The following is a 17,783-nucleotide window of genomic DNA, read 5'->3' on the forward strand; positions in this document are numbered from 1 at the left end:
TCTCATTAGCTAGCTTGGCTCCAATTTTCTTTTTTTAGGAGTTTTCATGATTTGTATCTTACCCACTGAGAATAGGAGCTGAGGGTGGAACTAGCTGTGGTTGAGAGATTGTGTAAACCAGAAACTCACACTGTTTCACACAGGAAGACAGAAAAAAAGAAAGAAAAGCCACTTTCACAAAGTATTTTGTATATTTTATTACAAACATCTACAATAGTCAAAAGCACACACAAACACACACACACATAACAACATCAAACTATTTACAAAAGATACCCTCAAATGAGGGAGAGGATCAGTCATGAGCCAGCAGACTGCTTCTTACTTTCTCTTATATACATTTATACATATATACAGTACACACACACACATCAACAACAGATGCAAACACTAGCTGGAGTGTAAACTGGAGGATTCGGACTCTGTAGTTGTTGAGGTCCCGGGGCGTCTTCGTGGTAAAACCTTCAGACTGGATGCCCGGTTCAGAGTGAGAGCTCTGCGGGCCGAATTCTTGAACCCGGCCCCGAGGAAGGCGTACAGCAGTGGGTTCAGGCAACAGTGAGCGAACGCCATGGGCTCAGCCACCGACAGCCACACGCCTAAAGCAGCTTCCAGCCTGCAGCTGCGGGGCAGGACTTCCAACCGCAGCAGAGCGTCCACAGAAATGCCCGCTCCATAAGGGAGCCAACACACGAAGAAGCAGAGCACCAGCGCGATGGTAGTCCTGACCGCCCGTCGCTTCTGCCTCTGGCCCCCCAGTGGGCCACGGGTCAGCCTGGTGACAATGACGCAGTAACACACCAGGAGCACCAGTCCAGGGATCAACAGACCCACCAGGACGAGCTGGAGGTGGAAGACTGCAACCCAGAGAGGAGCATTTTCTTCTGGGTAGAATCTCTGGCACAGAGTTGACCCCTCTCCTCCTTCCTGAGTGCGGGCAAATATCAAATCTGGCACTGCCAGCAGGCCAGCAGGCAACCAGGCACCTGCAGGGAGGAGGAAGATTAAAAAAGACAAGTGAGGGACTGTGTGGAGAAAAGAAGACTAACAGCAGGAAGAGCAAGCCTTTTGATACTCACCTACATACACCAGTTTGTGAGCCAGCAGCTGCCTCAGCCCACTAGTGTTGGTGTCCGTGGCTCGGACCACCGCAAGGTAGCGGTCCAGGCTGATGAATGCCAGGATGAGCACGCTGCCGTACAGGTTGACTGTGTAGATGACATGCACTCCAATGCAGGTGGCAGCTCCGAAACGCCAGTCAGCCAAGGCTGCATCCACCGCCCAGAACGGCAGAGACAGAACGAAGAGGAGATCCGCAGCAGAGAGATGCAGGCGGTACCAGTCTGTGAGGCTGCATTTCGACCTGGAGACACAAAAAATCTGATCACTTTCATGCTCTTCCCCCACACCCAGCAATGCTTCGAAGTCAAAGCTTCAAACAGCAGTTACCCATCCCCTCACCTGCGTTGGCAGCCTAGGACTACGACAACCAAGCCGTTTCCAGTGATGCCCAGAATGAAGATAAGGGCATAAATGACAGGCAAGAAGACTTGCTGAAGCTCAGTAGTTGTCATGTGCTCCACACCACAGGGCTCCTCCAGATCCACTCCAAGTTCCCCAGAGCCAGAGCCAGAGCCGGTGTCATTGTAGTAATCCTCAAAGACGATATGCTAGAGACAGATGAGAAATGATGAGAAGAGAGAAGGCAATCATATATTTGTGAACACATTTAAAGTTTCTGTGCATGATTAGATGACACCTCCCTACCTCATAGTAGGACATGGTGGAGACGGCTGCACTCCTTCGTTGAGTGAAGCTGAGATTTCTGTCCACAGAGGTTAAATAGTTGTTTACATGCTCCTCCCCCCACACTCCAACACATCTGTGTTCCTGCTGAAACGTTTTTCCTGTTTTCGAGGTGTCAGGTGCTGATATCTATCACAGGATACCGCAGTGTGTGCGCGCACTGTGAATTGTTTTAGCCCTGAGACCTCTGGTTTGTGATAATCAGGTCCTATTGGCCATAGGAAAGGATGTTGATGAGAATCGGACAATAAATAACGTGTCAGTGTTTGTGTGTCTGCGTGCAACAGTAACACTCTAAGCTCCATTCTTAGTTAAATCAGGGCAAGCAGCAGGAGTGTCTCTGCAGACTGTGAATATACTTGTCCTGTTTGCATCACTGTCTCATATAATGCATGCAAGGAGCGTGCACACTGAGGGCTGATTGATTCAGAAGATGACTATCGTGGCTTTTCAGCCAAGTTCACCAGACAGTCTGCCTCTGATCTTTGAATGTCAATGAAGCGAGAGGTGCGATGCCAGTGTGTCACTTTCCTGAGAACAAAATCAACACGTTCTTGTTATTTCAACACTGATGCTTCCAGGAACACATCCCTCTGGAGTCTCTACTATAAACAGCCATTATTTTATGTTTTTATTTTAAGGTATTTAGTTTGTTTTTTTGTTTGAATCCACAAGAAAAGAGAAAATAATACAGAATTAAAGCAAACTCACAATCAGAATGTGTTAATGCTTTAAAACACTTTCAATCAGCCCCGTATAGCTCCTTGTAAGGGGAAGCTGTCAAACAGGTTAACTCACTGATGATATAGTTGCTAAACCGAGTAGGACTATTCCAGTTTTTAGAAAGTATGCAAGCTTTACAAAGTATTACAGTCTTTTGATGATGGCTTGATTACTGCATAGTTATTTGGTCTGCTGCTTCAGGAAAGACCTGGTTATGCTCCAGCTCAGTCAGAACGGAGCTGTGTGGATGGTGCGGGTTGCCGGCATGCCAGGCTGTCATGGATGCAGGTGGAGGACAGGCTGGCATGTAATCTTGTCTTTAATATAAGGAACATTTGTGTACTGAGAAGGCCTAAATACTTATATTCACAGTTAACATGAGAGGCTGTGTCACACATGCTTTTATGGGACGTTTTGCTTATCTTTGCCTAAAATAAACGTGTTAAAGAAAACCAGCATTTTAGCAGGTTATGTCACTTCCCATCTTTATTCAGTATTTAAGTAAGTATTTAAAGAAGTATTTTTATAATTTAAAAGCAATTAGAAACAGCAGCTTTAAGGAAGGAAATACTTTTGGGCTATATTTGCTTATTTATCTGTGATGACTGATGATGATTGTATAATGCTGGCTTTGTTGTCCCTGCATTCATTAACTGACTGTCGGTAATAGTTTGTTAATTGTTTTTTTGTTTAAATGCTTGTTGTACAACCTTTTGATTGTTCGTACAGCTAAAACACTCATCCTTTCCTATATTAATAATATTATTACTGCATGATCAGACTTAACGCTTTAAAACCATTACAGAACCACAGAAAAGGCCTTGTTGCAGTCATCACTGTTTTGTTGTATAGAAGCACATTTTATTAAATACATGGATATCTAATTTATAACATTTTATACAATGTGGCTCCTCCAGCATTGAGTTTATCAGAGTAAACAGAAAAGAGGAAGAAGAAGAATCTTTTTTTCTTTGAAGGCAACAGTGGTGCTCTAGAACCATTATTATCAGAGAGCAGAACACATACAACACTTTAAATGTCTATTTAAAAAATGGCTGATAATCTAATAATACAAAATGAGATGCTTTTACCCTCCTGCTTGTTTGTTTTCATCTTTATGTTGATAATGTGAAATGTTTTTAGGTTGCCTTTAAAAATCTGACCTGGGACTATGGATGAAAGTCAGCCCGTGACTAACTGCAGTGCATTCACAGTAATATATATTTTCATTCTCACATTTTCATCGTGCTGTTTCCTTCGGTTTATTTGTCAGTTGTCTGGACTTTCACAGGGAAGAATAGCTGTGGCTGTGGATCGAAGTAAAAAATATTGTACCTCAAAGATCTAATTAGTACATTCATGGTAGCTTTTTAAAATAGTTTATTAATGACTCACCTCAATATCTCTTAACTACTAAGAAGGCACATTTCCTGACGTGCTGACAAGCCCCCAGCAGCTCTGACTGCTCTCCCAATACATTAATCCTCTGAGTAAACAGTAAGGCTACCCCAACATAAACAAACTAAAAGAAATCTGTTAAAACTGTGAAGACTGCATACCCTGGTCTCTTATCTGCCTCTTACTTCCCCACCCTTCCTCTGCCAACCATTCACTGTATCAGCACAAACATCTCAAAAAAACAACACTGTTGTTCGAAACTCTTCCTTTTTAAAGTGCTGACGGATGTAAGAAGTTTTAGTTTTGCTTGACCCTTGTGATGTCCTCCCGATTTGCATACAATGTGAGCCATCAGGGGTCAAAAGTGTCCCCACTTCATTTGACTGTTTTTTAAAGTATAAAGTATAAATTGTCAATCAATTCAGTGTTACACCTTAGTTTTACTTAAGACCAACACATTAACACAAAATTTACTCAACATTTTACATTTTAGGGCCACCAGACCTTCTTTACAAAAAATAAACCCTGTTTTTTTAGCGAAAACAAATTGAGAAAATTAAATATTTAATTGTTTAGATAATTTTGACTATCTGAATAACTAGAGAGTGCTGTATGTTGAACTTTAGTGAGAATTTTTTTTTTCAAGCGTTTATAAATTTTTAATGGCAGCAAATAATCACACTGGTGGTCCTCAGGGGTCAAAAATGTCCCCACTTCATTTGACTGTTTTTTAAAGTAAAAAGTATAAATTGTCAATCAATTCAGTGTTACACCTTAGTTTTACTTAAGACCAACACATTAAAACAAAATTTACTCAACATTTTACATTTTAGGGCCACCAGACCTTCTTTACAAAAAAATAAACCCTGTTTTTTAGCGAAAATAAAAAAAGAAAATTAAATATTTAATTGTTTAGATAATTTTGACTATCTGAATAACTAGAGAGTGCTGTATGTTGAACTTTAGTGAGAATTCTTTTTTTGAACCATTTAAATTTTTTTAATGGCAGCAAATAATCACACTGGTGGTCCTCAGGGGTCAAAAATGTCCCCACTTCATTTGACTGTTTTTTAAAGTAAAAAGTATAAATTGTCAATCAATTCAGTGTTACACCTTAGTTTTACTTAAGACCAACACATTAACACAAAATTTACTCAACATTTTACATTTTAGGGCCACCAGACCTTCTTTACAAAAAATAAACCCTGTTTTTTTAGCGAAAACAAATTGAGAAAATTAAATATTTAATTGTTTAGATAATTTTGACTATCTGAATAACTAGAGAGTGCTGTATGTTGAACTTTAGTGAGAAAGTTTTTTTTCAAGCGTTTGAAAATTTTTAATGGCAGCAAATAATCACACTGGTGGTCCTCAGGGGTCAAAAATGTCCCCACTTCATTTGACTGTTTTTTTAAAGTAAAAAGTATAAATTGTCAATCAATTCAGTGTTACACCTTAGTTTTACTTAAGACCAACACATTAACACATAATTTACCCAACATTTTACATTTTAGGGCCACCAGACCTTGTTTACAAAAAATACACCCTGTTTTTTAGCGAAAATAAAACAAGAAAATTAAATATTTAATTAAATTAAATATTAAATTTTTTTTTTTTTTTTTAAAAATTCTCACTAAAGTTCAACATACAGAGTGCTGTATGTTGAACTTTAGTGAGAATTCTTTTTTTGAACCATTTATAAATTTTAAATGGCAGCACATAATCACACCTGTGGTCCTCAGGGCTCAAAAATGACCCCGTTTGCTTTGAAGCAACAAGTATAAAATATCATCCATCTCTGTGTTTCAAGGTTTTATTCAACTTTATTCCAACTCATTGCCTGACAGTTTTCTATATTTTGGCATGGTAGGAGGGCATGAGTCTGAGTGAAGGCAAACTTTCATGAGGACAAAGGCGTGTCCATATTTGACCCAAGTGCAGGAGGAAGCTCAGGTTTATTCCTCTGCACTGGTCCCATCATGGACAGCATTCTTTCTGCAGTTGCAGGCCAAGGGGCATATACAGTAAACAAGCTGTTACAGGTGATTGTTTTCTTTTGGAAACCTGCAATGTTAGGGACAACTCGTGTCCTGACTGCAGGACAGACGGTTTGCCATCGCACACGAGCATGTTCCATGTACAGCTGGACCTGCATCACATGCTGCCCATGTTTTTGTCTCAAAGTTCCCTGGTTTACTTGGATGTTCTGTTGGAGGGGACAGAGTCCTCTGAAGGGGACTTGGTGCTCATACAGTCACATCAGTACCAGGATCTTACATCACAGCAGGAGGAACACCCACTTGTGTTTCAAGTCAAGTCAACACCAACACACATCATACACCTCAAATGGGAGCACGTTTGTGTCATGAACGACGATCATCTATTGTGTCTTTATCAAGAAATTATGTCCTTTTTGTGCTTCTATGATTAATCTTGTGTCAGCATGAAAACTTCTCTACCAGACTCAGGATGTCATAAACTGGCCGTAGCGACTCTACTGGATGCACGGCAGTAAGAATCAACACACCCACATATGCCTACAGCTGCATTCGGTCCATTTTTCTTCCTCTCTTGTTGTCCCTCCTTGTTCATCATTGAGTTGGCTGTAGAGCAGGTCATCTGCTAATTGGATGGTTGTTGGTTCAATCTCTGTGTGCTCTAGTCTGGAGTTCTTACCAAGGTGTCCTTGGGCAAGTTACTGAACCCCAACTTGGTCTCTGATGCATCCATTGGCATGTGAACGTTAAAAAGCAGAATACAAGCAGAATACACTGTGTATAATGCTTTCAGTACTCGAGTAGAAAAGCCACTGAAGGAGTATGGGACCTGGCACATGTGCTTGGACTGTGGTAGATCATCTTTCTCTGAGGCACATGAGAGAGTCATGCATCGTCTGTCACTGGGGAGGTTAGAAGACCAGATCAGTGTTTCCTCACGTTACTGCAAATATTCCTCTGTCTCAGCTGATTCCTCTTTCCTGCTTGATTCTTTGTCTTCATCATAATTGAAATGGATGATGTGTAGTCCTCTGACACATCTTCTATTTCAGTTTCACATTCTGAAAATTCAAGAAACTTCAAGAAGCCCAGTCACTTTCTCTCCAAGCTCCTCAGACTACCATGTCCTGGATGCCTGAGAACCTACTTGAACATAGTTCAGATTCTTCATCACTTTTCTTCACTTCATAGCCTTCTTCCACTTCTGCAGGTGGCTGATGTGCTTTTTCAGAGAAAGGGTAGCATGTGCTCTAAATATTGACAATATTTTCTATATCTTCTAACCCTGGATCTTCCTGAACATTGATTCTCCCTCCTCATTATACTAGAGGACAATATGTGCTTTGTCCTACTGGTCATTGCTTTGCACAACATGGTAAAAAAAAGTATGCTCATCAAAGTATGCAAATCTCCAGTGCAATGGAGGCTTTTGAGGATACTTTCTGTGTATGTATTATTGCAGAGTCTACCTTACAATACGAAACACTTTGATGCGGCTGTTGTTGTGATTTGGCGCTGTATAAATAAAATTTCATTGAATATAGAGCACCTGCCTCCTCATTGTGCTGCCTGTTGTGGTTGTTATGACCAGTGCTTGACCCCACACATCAGTGATCCAAGATCAAAGATGTTTGAAAACAGTATGGTGTGAAAATACAGCTCTTTGCAACACTTTGTACTTTGGGGTCATTTTTGTCCACGAGGGCCAACAACGTTATAAAATTCAATAAAAACCACATAAATAAATCAAATTACTTGAAACTTATTCCAATCATTCATAGTATAGTAATGAATAACTTCTGTTATTTTCAGCCCATTTGATGAATAACAAATACATTTTTGATAGCAAAAGATTTCTTTAGAGGACAAAAATGACCCGTGGACAACACAAGGGTTAATCTTTATAAGACTTACTTTCCCCCCCTCCCCTTGAGCCTTAAATCAATCAATCAATAAATAAAGATGGCTAGTTTTATATCTACACACCAACATAAAATAAAATCTGCAGGAAATCTATTTAGATTTAGGCTACGTCCACACGTACCCGGGTATTTTTGAAAACGCGGATTTTTCTATGCGTTTGCACCTTTCGTCCACACGTAAACGGCGTTTTTGGTCACTGAAAACGAAGATTTTTAAAAACTCCGGCCAGGGTGGATATTTTTGAAAACTCCGTTTTTGCATTTAGGTGTGGACGAAAAAAACGGATAACACAGAGTCAAATGTGTGCGCATTTTTTGACGTCACACTGTGTATAATTAAAAAGAAAGTTGAGATAAACCACCACTAAAACTAATACAAAGTTAAATGAAACAAGCATTTAACTGAGGTCACTGTTGCCTGAAAAATTAGCTTTTGATTAGTTCCAAAACTTAACAAAATAAAAATAAATGCAGATCTACTGTATGATATGACTCGTTGGCACTTCTGCTCATAGCAACAGGTGGCTGCACTGACCTGCAGTAACTGCGACTGTGATCCTGCAGTGTAAACACTTGAACAGCTGATGATTCACACAGGTGAAAATGATGGTATCAGGTTAAAGTTGCTTTACTCTGAGCTGCAGGACTGACCCTGCTTATTGTGCATGCCGGCTCTCTGGGATGCTTCATGATCATTAATGTTATTGATTACACCTGTACCTGTCCTGCTGTGCAGAGTGAGACTGGCCCAAGCGAGTCCAGTGCCAACCGCTTGTATTTATGTCACATACCACATTACCCATGCTCCCCATGAGCTCTAACCCTGTATCTATGTGCTTTTTGTACATTTGTGTTTATTTTGTGTTACTACACACAGAGCTGTAGAGTCAGTGCTGGTTATGTGGCGCCACCATGTGGGCTGTTAGAATAAGCGTCTGCAAACAGCCTGCTACGTGGGCTCCATCTCCACTGCGTTGAGAAAAAGAATGGATGGATTTACCTTTCTTCCCTAAAGTAATTGGGACTTCAGTGTACTTGAAGAAGTAAATGTCTGTCCGAGTTTGTCACACATTCCCAAATAAATCAAAGGCACACCTAACTTTCCATCATACCTGTGTACACCACTATCATACACCTCATCTCCACCGCCTTATTACACACCTTCAAACAGAAGTGCCTCTGTTTCAGATCCAGCACTCTTTTGAGGGTTAGGGTTTCTCTCAGAAAGGCTGTTTGGTTTGAAAGTGCATCTTGAGCCTGCCTGGCAACATTTTACCATAAAACAACTTCAAGTGACTGATGATGGACGGAGGCCGTTCACATTCCCAAAGCCAAAAGACAGGTAGGCCTGGTGATATCCTGTTTAGACAGTGGGTTGCCTGCATTGGCAATTAATTGTGTATCTCCCTCTTATAAGCTCTGATGCATCAACCTCTCAATTTTTGCAATGGTGCAGATGGGTTTCCTTTAATGTAAGTTTGTAGTTTGTACAAAGTACAAACACAGTGAGTCAACATGACAGCATTTAGGAATAACTAGTATACACCATGGCATATAAAATAATATTTATAGCTCACTGATTTTCTTTTTTGACTGTTTTGTTTTGTAGGATTAGGAAAGATATAGTTTCAAATATTTTGCCACCTTTTTTCGTTTGTCTTTGGATGCATTTGTGAAAAAATAATGTCCAACAACAGCCCACTCAGACACTGAAGCTGTGAAATCCCTCTCTCCTCCCATTATCACCTAGTTGTGGACACCACACTTGGGAGTGAGGACTGATATCTTCACATTATATAACGAGTCAAAGCTCTGATGCTGTGCAACTTTAACATCCCTGAAATGCAGCTCACTGAAGAAGCTGGAGCGCTAGCAGGAAGTGGTGTACATGCTGTGGACACTATGAACAGTGACCAGCTTGCTGCAAACGAAAATGAAAATAAGCAAGTGTTTGCATACAGGTGAAAGGTACTTGATTTTGTGAAGAGCTGTAAATGCACGAGTGTTTTTGAATGCGAGTGAGTGAACTTATGTCGGTATTTAAAAAAAAAAAAAGGCATGGCATGAGATCAACATAAACATTTATTCACAGCTGTCCAGTTGTAAGGAACATTAAATAAATATTATTTTTAATTTTAAAGGATCACAAACAAAACATGCACAGAACTGCGACGGCACTTTGTCAAGTAACTCTAGGCATAGGCCACCGAATAGGTAACAATACTGAAGACCAGCAGAACATCACGACTAAAAGCGATTAGCACTCGAATCCTGCCTCCTCACTAGTGTGTTTCTCTTACAATCATGCTGCTCTTGCTCCGTAGCTCAGCCAGCAAGTTTCTGAATCTACCCGTCTGCTTTGGTGTTCTCTTGCTTGGTGTGGTGGCTTCCTGTGTCACAGACGAGGGAATCGCCTCAGCAGTCACACCTCTGTTCCCCTGACTGCTGCTTTTTCGGCGGCTGTTTGGCTCTACACAGGTCATCTTGATGGGAGTGTTGGTGTGGAGACGCTGCTGCTTAGCGACACGAGTACCCTGCGAACCGTCTCTCTGTCTCTTCCTCCTGTTCTTATTCTTCTTCCTCTCCTTTTTCGCTTTCACACATCGTCTGAGGTTCCTAAGCCCAAAAACACAGCACATACAAGTCATTTTAGATGAGAACAGCTACAGTCATAAGAAATTCATGCAGGCAAACACGTTACCTGTGGAGGAAAGTGTGCGGCCTTGAACAGACGGCAGATTCTTCCACACGCTGCTCACTTTGTTTCTCACAGGCCTTCTTTATCTTCTTTATGTGGCTCAAAAGCTTCCTGACAGAGCAGACAGGCAGCAGTACAATCAGCTTAAATATGATGGTAATTTGTCAAACGCACACATACATACAGTGTACACTCAGCCTTACCCTCTTGCATCAGGCCACCTTTGGGATGTCCGCTTTTTGATAAGGACCCACTGGTCACATGTCGGGGACATAGGATCTAAACAAGAATCAAAATCAAAGTGTTACAGAACTGTGCTTACCTGTTTGTTGTTAATATAGATGCAAAAGAGGACGGCTATTAATTTGGTACTGTAAGTTAAACCATATGTAAGCATTTCATCCACTTCATGCAACAAACAATACATAATTGTATACTGGTTACTGAAATGTGTAGTTATACTTTTAGATTTCTTTTTATGCAGGGCTAATAAAAGCAGTGCAAGTGTGCTATAGAAAAATATTTCTCAAGTATTATTAACAATTGTTCATCTTTCCTTTGGAAGAGTAGCTATAGCATGAACTTCTTCCCAAAGACATTATATTTTCATGCTGCCATTAGTGTGCTCACCATTGTCCAGCAGTTTGTTTATGATTGGTGTTTTTATCTTCTTTGCTTTCTGGTAGAGCTTCTGACAGGCCAAGCACAGGTTCTGGGAAGGCCTCGCTTTTCTGTAGGTGGAGTGATAAAAAGAGGGACCAGACGCTGTGCTGCTGCAAACAGAGACTCGGTCTTCATCCAAGTCGTCCAGTTCTTTATGAGCTATCTCTACCGCCTTTCCCCCATCTTCTTCACCAACATGCTTCTCTTCCTGAGTGGTAATGATGTCGAGGATGTCGCACCCTGTTCCCTCACCTGCGATACAGAGGCTGTCACCAGTACTGCCTTTCCCCCTCCGCCCTCTCAGCTGACGCTGGATGACTTCTTCCTCTGGAGCGGGGCTTGTCTTGGTGTTCTTCTTGGAGGCCCTAGGCTGTCTGTTGGAGCGTTGGGGACACATGGATCCTTTCCACTTCACACAATATCTTATGGACCTGCTAACAAGAGCAACAGTGACTCCTCCTGCAATATTTTACAAATAAATTGAGTCTAGATGAAAATATTTCTTATCGTCTTACCTGTAATATTCTACCTTGAAAAACAGTAAATGAGTGAAGGAGCCTAAGTCATCTGCATTGAACCTGCAAAATCAAAAACAGCACATCACTTTGACAGGATTGACAACAAAATGGCATGTGCATTTGTCCAATGCCACGACCTTTGAACTTGATGAAAGGACATGTTTTAAGTTCATATTCTAATCTCCTTAGAACTGCACTTTGTCTTTACATTTATGTTGAAATGATTTCACCTTTCATACAGGTTTACTGTGTCAGGCATATATATAGGCACACATTTAATGTAATCTGGAAATAAAACCACCAGTTATGACTCAGGTTCACTGTGCTCTGCCTGTGGCTGGAAACCAATGTCTGAAAACACCCAGCTACAAAATCTGCATTGAAACTCAGGCGATGCTTAGCTAACGTTAGCATCCCGGCTAAGCCAACTGGGCTCAAAACTAAAGCTCACACAGAGGGCGGATGGACATCACTGAAAGCACCGGGCATTGAAGCCAGGACATGACTTACTTCATCTCTGCTCCTTCGCGGTTAACGCACTCTAACGTGTAAAACTTTTATTAATTTAATTATGACTGAAGCTGAAACACGGCGCCGTGCTTACTTGTTCACATTCTGGCTCGTGCCTTGGTGAGCTCGCGGACGTGAGCCTGTTTGTAGATGCGCTCGAGGACAAATCACTTCAAGATGATGCGCGAGGATAGAACAAAATTCCTCGTCCCATGATCCTCAAAGCTCCTAGTAGCTCTCTCTGGTTTTCTTCTCCTTCTGTTTGTTCGTTTGGGGCTGGGGGAATGTCGCGTTACTGCCGCCAACTGGACAAGTTTCAGAAATGTAAACCATTTTTCCTGCCTAAAATGAACTGCCTTCAAATAAAAACGGTTAAAGTTCAGGTTTTGACTCTATATGTATGCTGACTATTGCGAGCTTTAATAATGTATTAATTTGAAGTGAAATTGCGAGCAGAAATATTAACACTGGAGGTTATATAATGTAATACCAGTCATCAAATATGTTACAGATTAAATTATGTGCCAAACATGACTCTTAACCAGTAATGTAAATGATTCATCTAAACATTTTGCAATGTAATTGGATTTCACCACAGGTGCATCTGTGGTCAAATGTACAATGGTGGCTGACCACCCTGCACATTCTCCAAAAAGTTGATTCTGTTCATCTGGACGCAGCGTTTTGTGGGAGAAACGTTTCGTCACTCATCCAAGTGACTTCTTCAGTCTCAGCTGACTGCAGGTTTCCCCAATCTTATAAACAGTACATTTGCATAATGACTGAAACCAGCCCACTGAAGGAACAATGGGTTAATCTTAATTATGCAAATTCTCATGACCATTGATCAACAACCACTGACCAAAACCCGTCACACGACGTTACATCTCTCTTCACTTGCATCCCAGTCACGGAAGTGTTGGAGGTAGTCCGTAAGAGATTACAGAATGACACCAACCTCAGCAACAGGACCACTCTCAGCATCAACCAAGTGTGTTTTGCTTTTGGGACTGTGTCTTCATTCCACCTACTTCACATACAAGGGTCAGTTCTACAGGCAGAAACATGGGTGTGCCATGGACTCCCCATTTTCACCCATCGTGGCCAATTTGTTCATGGAAGAAGTGGAAAAGAGGGCTTTGCTATCCTACCCTGGAACACCACCAAGCCATTGGTTCAAATATGTGGATGACACCTGGGAAAATCAAATCTCAGGACATACCACAATTCACAGATCACATTAACTCGGTGGACCGACACATCAAATTCACCAGGGAGGATATGAAAAGTGGCAGGTTAGCCTTCTTAGACTGTGAGATTTCCATCAGGAATGGGGGACATATAAAAGTTGACGTGTAATGTAAGCCTACACATACAGATCAGTATTTAAGGTTTGACTCTCATCATCCACTGGAGCACAAACTGGTTGTCATTAGGACGCTACAACACAGAGCGAACACCATCCCCACAGACACAGCGGCCAGGGAGGCAGAAGAACAGCACATCAAGAAGGCCCTGAGTAAATGTGGTTATTCCAGCTGGACGTTTGTCAAAGCTGGAAAGAAAGAAAGAAAGAAAGAAAGACAGAAAGAAAGACAGAAAGAAAGCTCCAGCCGATCCAGGAGAGAAGGACAACCGCTGCCCAAGCAAAAACCTGTAGTGATCCCATATGTGTCAGGAGTATCGGAGCAGTTGAGACACATTTTTTCTAAACACCGGGTCTCTGTGGCTTTTAAACCCCAAAACACGCTGCGCCAAAAACTAGTCCACCCCAAGGATCAGGTCCCCCGACACAAACAGAGTAACATAGTGTAAGCTGTTAAGTGTCAGGCGGATTGCCAGGATTTGTACATCGGGGAAACCAAACAACCTCTGGCGAAGCAGATGGCACAACACAGAAGAGCTACCTCGTCAGGCCAGGACTCTGCAGTCTATTTACACCTACAGGCCAGTGGACACTCTTTCAATGATGAGGATGTACACATCCTGGACAGGGAGGAACGCTGGTTTGAGCGCAGAGTCAAGGAGGCCATTTACGTGAAAAGGGAAAGACCATCTCTGAATCGAGGAGGGGGCCTAAGGGTACATCTTTTGCCATCTTACAATGCTGTGATTGCAGCCATTCCCCAACTCTCTGTGAATGGGACTCATGGCCATTGATCAGTGGTCTTTGATCAATGGTCATGAGAATTTGCATAATTAAGATTAAGGAACTGACCTCCCAGCCCATTGTTTCTTCAGTGGGCTGGTTTCAGTCATTATGCAAATGTACTGTTTATAAGATTGGGGAAACCTGCAGTCAGCTGAGACTGAAGAAGTCACTTGGATGAGTGACGAAACGTTTCTCCCACAAAACGCTGCGTCCAGATGAACAGAATCAACTTTTTGGAGATTTACTTCCCTGGATGAATGAGAATGCATCAAGACACCCTGCACATTGTTTAATAGCCTCGAATGACACTACTTCAAAAATTATGTAGGTCTCTTTAGAGCACAGAAAAAAGACCTAATGACCTATTTGGCTTCCACAATGATACAAGCACAAGGAGCTATTCAATGTGAAAGGGAAATGATGAAGTGAAAAATTTACCATACCAATATCTTGAGATCAGAGATGCCTGCTCCAAATTTCCCATGATCCGAGAGGACATTAATAACACGCACAACTGAAATGGGAGCTATGCCTTGTTATGTACATAATTTATTTGAGGTCAACTATCCTTGTCCTCCAGCTGTAGTTAATCTACCCTGTTTTACGAGGTCTGTCTTTACAACAGCATCCCCCTTCTAGGAAGGAGTGGGGACACTGGTGTTATCCATCCTGAAAGATGTTGCACTCAGCTGCCACTACCACAAAGGAAGACTAGTAATATTGTTGCAACCAAATACCATGAAATGTTAATTACATTTAGAGAATTATGGTACCACATTTGTGTTTGTTTATATAGATATTTGGCTGTTCGGGCTGAATGATTATGTAACCTACACAGTGCTGGTTTGATTAGTTGATACTGTGCATAGGCTGAATTATTAGAAAGTTGGCCTGAAATGGAAAGGCGATATATTGAAATTCACCAATGCGACAAGGGAAAAATGCAGCAACATTAAGGTGGCACAGGCATTGATTCATTTATGTGTGATTTGATGCGGAAAACTTCTAAGTAGGATTGTGACTTTTACTTAAATAAAGGGTCTAAATACTTGTTGGAAAACAGTAATTCGGTGTAAAGCAGGGTTTGAACACTTGTGCAACGTGACTTTTCATTTTTTAAATTAATTAATCCTGTGTCTTCTTTGCAATGTTCAGTGTGTAAATGTGCAGGTTGGCTCCAGAGAGGGAAGGAAAAAACTTCTGTTGAGATATAAACACTAAAAACATAAAGATAATGCTGACCTTTGACACGTTAAAGCCTCGCACATCCTCTGTAATGATTCCTTTAGCAGGGTTATTACGTTCATGGTCCGCTTACCTATTCCCAACAGAGACAGGAAGGACTTTGAACACACACAAATGCAATCTGCTAATTCAATGAGGAATTCAAACAATATATTCAGACGTGCTCCAACTTTATCTGTCTTCGATTCAGTTAGCTCCAGGTACACTGACGAGAGAACAATGAGGACAGCAGAATCGTTTGTGTTTTTGCTGTTCATCTTGGCTAGGGAAATAAGCGGTGTTCCCAACAATACGAAGGGATCTGTATCAGAAAAGTCCAGTCCAGAGGACAAGGTGAAGACAGCAGAAGCTGAAGCTACTCAGGCCAAGCCTGCAAGTTTTTCACAGTTTTTAGGCAAACTGCTCATGGTGCCCACGGATGGGAGTCATTGGATAGGTCTTAATGCCATTGCCCAGGAAATGGGTTGCTCGTGTCCAAATTCATGGGCTGCATCCTCCTGAGGCCGCATTTGTAGACCGATTACGTCACAGCGACGCGCCGAAGGCTGTCCAAATTCGTAGACTCCTCCGAATACAGCCGACAAATGTGTCCTCCTTTTCCCCGAATTTGAAGGATGGGTCGGGTGTGTCCTTCGTGGCCTACCATATCCCAGAATTCATAGCGCGGCCCAGCCAAACTCCAGTTTCCAACAATGGCGGCCGCTACTAAGTTTTAAAATTACTCATACTAATCTTTCTGGGTCACAAAATAAACTTTTAACATATTTTCAGGCGAGAAAGTAGCTGTGTAGACATCAATTATCTGCTCGGTTTATCAAGATATCGCATATTTGCAAAAGTGCTTCGACGTTTTCGGAGACGTCTGCTACCCACCAGCTCGATAGCTAGCCGGGAGCTCGAGGGTTACTGATGCGGCACAACTCCGGCACATCATTTTCAGATCACCGCGGACTTTCGCTGCTCGGGTTAAACGTAATATATAAGTCACTTAGACAACCTAAAAATGTTATTGTTGGGGTTTTTCAGTGTTTTGTTTGTTCGTGAGTAAATCGGTTTGGCTGAGATTAAAGTTATTAGATTAGATAAAATAAAACTTTATTAATCCCCCGGGTGGGTTCCTCCTTGGTTTTTACACAGCTGACTAAACGTCAAACAGAAAACTGATTAAACAGAAGTATGAGACAGTCGAGAATTTACGCCAGTGTCCTGTTATATTTTAGATAGCAAGGATCAGACGGCTGAGTTTATTAAACTCCACCGAGACAGCGGTGACGCTAATCAGAAGGCTAGACCGTCCAATTTCACGGCCGTTTACTTCCGGCCTACCCGACCTTCTGAGGACCCGGCCCACGTAGACCGCGAAGGCCGGGTCCTCAGGAGGATGCAGCCCATGAATTTGGACACGACGGTGGTGATGCCAGAGACCACCATACGAATGGGCCCGGGGAAACATTATGAGACTTTGACCTATCCTGTACCTTATGACAAGGCTTACATCGACTCTGTGATGTCCACACACAAAGACATCATGAAAAAAAATCTGCATATCCTCTCATGGGGAAGATCAAGAAACTCAGACAGTTGTGGATCATTTCAGATTTACTGCACATCAGTGCAGACAAGCTCCTCTTCAATGCCAGTCTGATCTCCCACCTGGCCCAGCAGGTGAGTGCCGATTCAGTCACTCTCATCTCAACAGTCTATACAACCACTGAGAAAATGAGAAACAACAGTACATCATTGCACTGAGAACTGAAGTCAGTCAGTCGTTAAAACTGCTAAAACAGCATGCATGGGGGCACGGGTTTTTGGAAGGGTCCTGCTAACACCAGCTCTTATCTGGCAGAGGGTCATTGGCACCATGCCCCTCCTCTGTTTTAAATGCACTTTAGAACAGGAGAATAACCTTGCCCTCCAGCCTTGGTTCTAGCAGTCCTTGACCAAGTCACCATATTTTTCCTTTTCCTTTCGTAAGTTTCCTCCATATGCTTTTCCCAGAGTACTGTAAGCTTCCACATTCTAAGGTTCTTTGTAACTTCTGACACCAGCACAATTTCAGGCGTTGTGGTGGTTTTGAATATTAAAGGAAGTTTTTTCTTCCCACTGTTGTCAAGTGTTTGCTCAAAGGGGGATCATCCCAAATCCCTCACA

The 17,783-nt window shown here is 41.9% G+C and overlaps 2 protein-coding genes across 2 annotated transcripts; both read right to left on the bottom strand.

Annotated features, from left to right (window-relative positions):
• Positions 1 to 390: 390 nt before the first annotated feature.
• Positions 391 to 3,773, bottom strand: LOC146613884 (C-X-C chemokine receptor type 4-like). Its single transcript, XM_085377114.1, has 5 exons — positions 3,766 to 3,773; positions 1,768 to 1,825; positions 1,462 to 1,670; positions 1,080 to 1,363; positions 391 to 986 (listed from the first exon to the last, which is right to left on the bottom strand). The coding sequence occupies exons 1-5, from the start codon at positions 3,771 to 3,773 to the stop codon at positions 391 to 393; spliced, it is 1,155 nt and encodes a 384-aa protein (XP_085233240.1).
• Positions 3,774 to 10,098: 6,325 nt separating this feature from the next.
• On the bottom strand, positions 10,099 to 13,334 carry LOC146613885 (uncharacterized). Its single transcript, XM_085378590.1, has 7 exons — positions 13,331 to 13,334; positions 12,330 to 12,453; positions 11,723 to 11,785; positions 11,175 to 11,638; positions 10,748 to 10,823; positions 10,548 to 10,655; positions 10,099 to 10,462 (listed from the first exon to the last, which is right to left on the bottom strand). Exons 1-7 carry the CDS (start codon positions 13,332 to 13,334, stop codon positions 10,129 to 10,131), a joined length of 1,173 nt encoding a protein of 390 aa, XP_085234716.1. The 3' UTR covers positions 10,099 to 10,128.
• Between the last annotated feature and the right edge of the window lie 4,449 nt (positions 13,335 to 17,783).

This window comes from Diplotaxodon limnothrissa, linkage group LG18 (assembly GCF_057381915.1).
Source record: "Diplotaxodon limnothrissa isolate DT_005_m linkage group LG18, D_limnothrissa_male_GT1.1, whole genome shotgun sequence".
NCBI lineage: Eukaryota > Metazoa > Chordata > Actinopteri > Cichliformes > Cichlidae > Diplotaxodon > Diplotaxodon limnothrissa.

Bases quoted from the DNA above. Each gene is read 5' to 3' on its own strand.
- LOC146613884 (XM_085377114.1), bottom strand. The intron at 1,671-1,767 runs GTAGGGAGGTGT...ATCTGTCTCTAG, and splicing joins CCACCATGTCCTACTATGAG to CATATCGTCTTTGAGGATTA. The intron at 1,364-1,461 runs GTGAGGGGATGG...TTGTGTCTCCAG, and splicing joins GTCCTAGGCTGCCAACGCAG to GTCGAAATGCAGCCTCACAG.
- LOC146613885 (XM_085378590.1), bottom strand. The intron at 11,639-11,722 runs GTAAGACGATAA...TCTTGTTAGCAG, and splicing joins TTCAAGGTAGAATATTACAG to GTCCATAAGATATTGTGTGA. The intron at 10,824-11,174 runs GTGAGCACACTA...ATTCTTGTTTAG, and splicing joins AAACAAACTGCTGGACAATG to ATCCTATGTCCCCGACATGT.